Source organism: Salmo salar, unplaced genomic scaffold (genome assembly GCF_905237065.1).
Source record: "Salmo salar unplaced genomic scaffold, Ssal_v3.1, whole genome shotgun sequence".
In the NCBI taxonomy this organism is placed as follows: domain Eukaryota; kingdom Metazoa; phylum Chordata; class Actinopteri; order Salmoniformes; family Salmonidae; genus Salmo; species Salmo salar.
The window spans coordinates 73133-77458 of NW_025547794.1; the positions used below are offsets into that span (position 1 = coordinate 73133).

The 4326-nt window shown below is 45.6% G+C and overlaps 1 protein-coding gene across 1 annotated transcript; it reads left to right on the plus strand.

Moving 5' to 3' along the window:
• Positions 1-437: 437 nt before the first annotated feature.
• On the plus strand, positions 438-713 carry LOC123732446 (cytochrome c oxidase assembly factor 4 homolog, mitochondrial-like). The gene has a single exon (XM_045711586.1). The coding sequence runs from the start codon at positions 438-440 to the stop codon at positions 711-713; it is 276 nt and encodes a 91-aa protein (XP_045567542.1).
• The last annotated feature ends 3613 nt before the right edge of the window (positions 714-4326 follow it).

A 4326-nucleotide genomic window follows, 5' to 3' on the forward strand; every position in this document is an offset into this window, starting at 1 on the left:
GATGCAATCCCAGACCACTACTGAACATGGATTTAAGGTCTAACCTGAAGCCAGTTTGTGGAGTCTTGAGTTTAGGTTTAGGTTTTGTAAAGCACTTTCTGACAGAAACATTTGTAAACAAAATAAAACTCTATAAAAGTGTATTGATTGATTGATTGTACTGTGCAGCAAGGTTGGTGTTAATTTAATTCCATTTCAATTCAGGCAATTCAGGGAAACTGAAATTCAATTTAGTTTAACTGAAATTAAAATGGAATTGACCCCAACCCGGCACTGATGCAGTCAGTGGCCCAACATGTACATTATCTCAATGCATATTATCTTACTCCCTCTAAGCTGTACCCGTGTGCCCACCATTTTTACGATGGTGGGGGTGTGCCAAGATGGAGGTGTGGTGGCTAGTCTATCTCTCCTCCCAGACAGAGCTGCCTCTCAAAATGGCCTCCCCTCGACCCCAGAACTGGAGCCTCCGGCCCAGCCCCAGGGAGGACCAGGATGAGGAGGGCCCAGTGGACCAGATGATCAGCAGGACAAGCTGTATGGAGCAGCACTATGCCGTCCAGGAGGGCATGGCCGACCACCAGGACTGGATGAAGTTTCAGAGCCAGGTCCAGACCTTCAAAGACTGTGTGATGATCTTCCAGAAAGCCTGGAAGGAACAGCTGATGAGGCAGGCTCAAGCAGCAGCACTGTGGGACACAGAGTCTACTTAGAAGAGCAAAGACTGGTTGGTGTTGATCAAATGTTTTATATGGATCACTTTGGGAACAGGATGACGTGTTACCTACTTTCAGACATTTGGCCCCATCCTCAGATGCTTCATTCTGTGTCTGGACTGATGGAAGATATCAACAGCGGATATCAACAGCATCGCCATCAATCAATGTGTGTGTGTGTCTCTGTTGGTGGAGTTGGATGAGGGCACATTTAATGTGTTTTTATTTATTTGGCCATATTAAACTAAATGGTGTTAAACTAAATAGATCACCGTCATTGGATTTCTTTGTCTTATTTCAACTTCTGCCAGTCAAATTCCCCATATTGTGTAGTTCAACACAGGGCCTTCAGTACAGTCCCACATGTTGTTACAGACGCTATCCACAAGGTGGCAGTATGACCTCAGTTTTCTCTGAGCACGGAGAAGGAAACCTATCAATCACAGCCACGCTCTCACAGCCACATTAAAATGAGAGACTAGGATTGAATGGAGGGGACACACACAGTTTTATCTTGAAAAAAATTGTATTTATCCCATTGTTTACAGTCAAAGATCATACTGAGTGTGTAAAATCCACAATCGTAGCACTCCTACACCCAACCTACTTCCCAAACTCTCATCTCTTAGCAACAACTGTGTTCACCTTTGCTTTTTGTACAGCTTTCTCATAAGTTCCAGTCTTTAAGTGGAGGGAATTCAGACCCAAGTTACATTAATTTAGCTTCTTTTTTTATGCACCTTTCTCTCTGTGTATTCTGACCATGAACTTAAGCAGGAAGGGAAAGATTCTTAAGGGAAACGTGTGTCAGCAAGGTATTCGTTTGGGGTGGAGATGCAGAAATGGAGGTGCGTCAGAAGTGTGTCTACAGATATGCTGTATTCTGACCTTGATTTCAGCAAACTGTCAACATGACAGGTATTTCAGACTCTTTTCCATAGTGAAGTATAAATAGCTGTGCCGTTATTCCACATTTTTATTCTAGGCCTATGGCTTCTTAGTTTACAGGAGTGAAATTTGGAGACCCAAGCCGAGGCTGTAGCCCAGGGGTATCAAACTCATTCCATGGAGGGTCTAGTGTCTGTGTTTTTTTTGGGGGGGGTTTCAGTGAAGACAGCCGGGCGAGGTGAGTTCCTTACTAACAGTCAAGTAAAAGAGATAAGCGAAAAACACTTGTTCCTCCGTGGAATGAGTAACATGCGCTGTAGCTTATGGAAACCTGTGTGCACTGACAGTAGTGCCAAACCTACTGAGTTAATTTAGTTGATTTATGCGCTGTAGATTGTTTTAATTATATGCCCGGACTTTTACGCTCTTTCTTTTTTTTACCATTTCTAGCGTATTCAATACTATCCCCTGTATCAATATTAGGCCTAATCGCCCAACATCAGTGCCCGACCTCACTAACACTCTTGTGGCTGAATGGAAGCAAGTCCTCGCAGCAATGTTCGAAACATCTAGTGGAAAAGCCTTCCCAGAAGAGTGGAGGCTGTTATAGCAGCAAAGGGGTGTAGACCAACTCCATACTTCTCAAACAGAAAGGTCTCTATGAGCTTAGGGATGAGACACACAGGTCTGTCAGGTTGAAGACTACGATGTCCCTAAATTGAAGATAAGAGAGGCTTGAACAACGTCGGTAAGCAAACTCTTGCAGTGAACAGTGGCGTAGCAGTCAGACATCTTTGTCTTTGTCCTGTCGTGTCCCATGTATATATCTTTTTATATATTTTTCTTCGCATTCTTTTTTTAAATTATTTTTCCTTTAACCTCAACTTCGAAATAGTCTCCTGCAACCCGCCTCACCCAATGTGGTGTGGATCTGTTTTTTTCTAAAGTATTTCTATTTACCTCGGAATTGGAATCCCTCAACTGAAGCTAGCCAGCTAACTAGCTACCAGCTATCAGTCCGCTAACCACTACTAGTGGTCATCAGCTAACCTTTAGCTCGGAAAGCTCTCGCCAGTTCGCACAACGCGTTTCAAACCAGAGCATACCGGACCTATTTTTCTCTCCATATCCCCGGATTCCTACCGCAAACTCTGAACCTTTTCATCTGGATCATCGTAGCTAGCTAACCGCAACCCGGGTTGACTACTCCTGGCTAACATTTCCGTCCCAGAGCAAGCATCAATGCTATGCTAGACCCAAGCCCATGCTAGACCCATCTCCTGGCTAGGGCTCCTGGGCTACTCCTGAAGCCCACACCTGGGCTACAATATCCGGACCCCTTCTACTGCCGGTACGGGGCACGGAATCCCGCCAATCCTTCACGACTGAAATACCGACATAATCTGCCCGAGGATTCCAACAGGCCCCTCAGGCGTGATGATCTTTGTGGGCTATACTCGGCCTTGTCTTAGGACGGTAAGTTGGTGGTTGGAGACATCCCTCTAGTGGTGTGGGGGCTGTGCTTTGGCAAAGTGGGTGGGGTTATATCCTGCCTGTTTGGCCCTGTCCGGGGGTTTCATCGGATGGGGCCACAGTGTCTCCTGATCCCTCCTGTCTCAGCCTCCAGTATTTATGCTGCAGTAGTTTATGTGTCGGGGGGCTATGGTCAGTCTGTTACATCTGGAGTATTTCTCTTGTCTTATCCGGTGTCCTGTGTGAATTTAAATATGCTCTCTATTTCTCTCTTTCTCTCTTTCTTTCTTTCTCTCGGAGGACCTGAGCCCTAGGACCATGCCTCAGGACTACCTGGCATGATGACTCCTTGCTGTCCCCAGTCCACCTGGCCATGCTGCTGCTCCAGTTTCAACTGTTCTGCCTGCGGCTATGGAACCCTGACCTGTTCACCGGACGTGCTTGTTGCACCCTCGACAACTACTATGATTATTATTATTTGACCATGCTGGTCATTTATGAACATTTTAACATCTTGACCATGTTCTGTTATAATATCCACCCGGCACAGTCAGAAGAGGACTGGCCACCCCTCATAGCCTGGTTCCTCTCTAGGTTTCTTCCTAGGTTTTTGGCCTTTCTAGGGAGTTTTTCCTAGGGAGTTTTTCCTAGCCACCGTGCTTCTTTCACATGCATTGCTTGCTGTTTGGGGTTTTAGGCTGGGTTTCTGTACAGCACTTTGAGATATCAGCTGATGTACGAAGGGCTATATAAATACATTTGATTTGATTTGATTTTAACCAACTTGGCCTCCAAATATACCTCACTGTCAAACGCTCCCTAAAACACTTCAGCGAGCAGGCCTTTCAAATCGACCTGGCCCGAGTAACCTGGAAGGATATTGACCTCATCCCGTCAGTAGAGGATGCCTGGTTATTCTTTAAAAGTGCCTTCCTCACCATCTTAAATAAGCATGCCCCATTCAAAAAATGTAGAACCAGGAACAGTTAAAGCCCTTGGTTCTCTCCAGACCTGACTGCCCTTGACCAGCACAAAAACATCCTGAGGCGTTCTGCATTATGCAACTTTTCAGGGACGTTAGGAACAAATATACACAGGCAGGAAAGCTAAGGCTAGCTATTTCAAGCAGAAATTTGCATCCTGTAGCACAAACTCAAAAATGTTCTGAGACACTGTAAAGTCCATGGAGAATAAGAGCACCTCCTCCCAGCGGCCCACTGCACTGAGGCTAGGAAACACTGTTACCACC

What these genes read in the sequence shown, in the direction of transcription:
- LOC123732446 (XM_045711586.1), top strand. Translation starts at nt 438, where the DNA reads ATGGCCTCCCCTCGACCCCAGAACTGGAGCCTCCGGCCCAGCCCCAGG.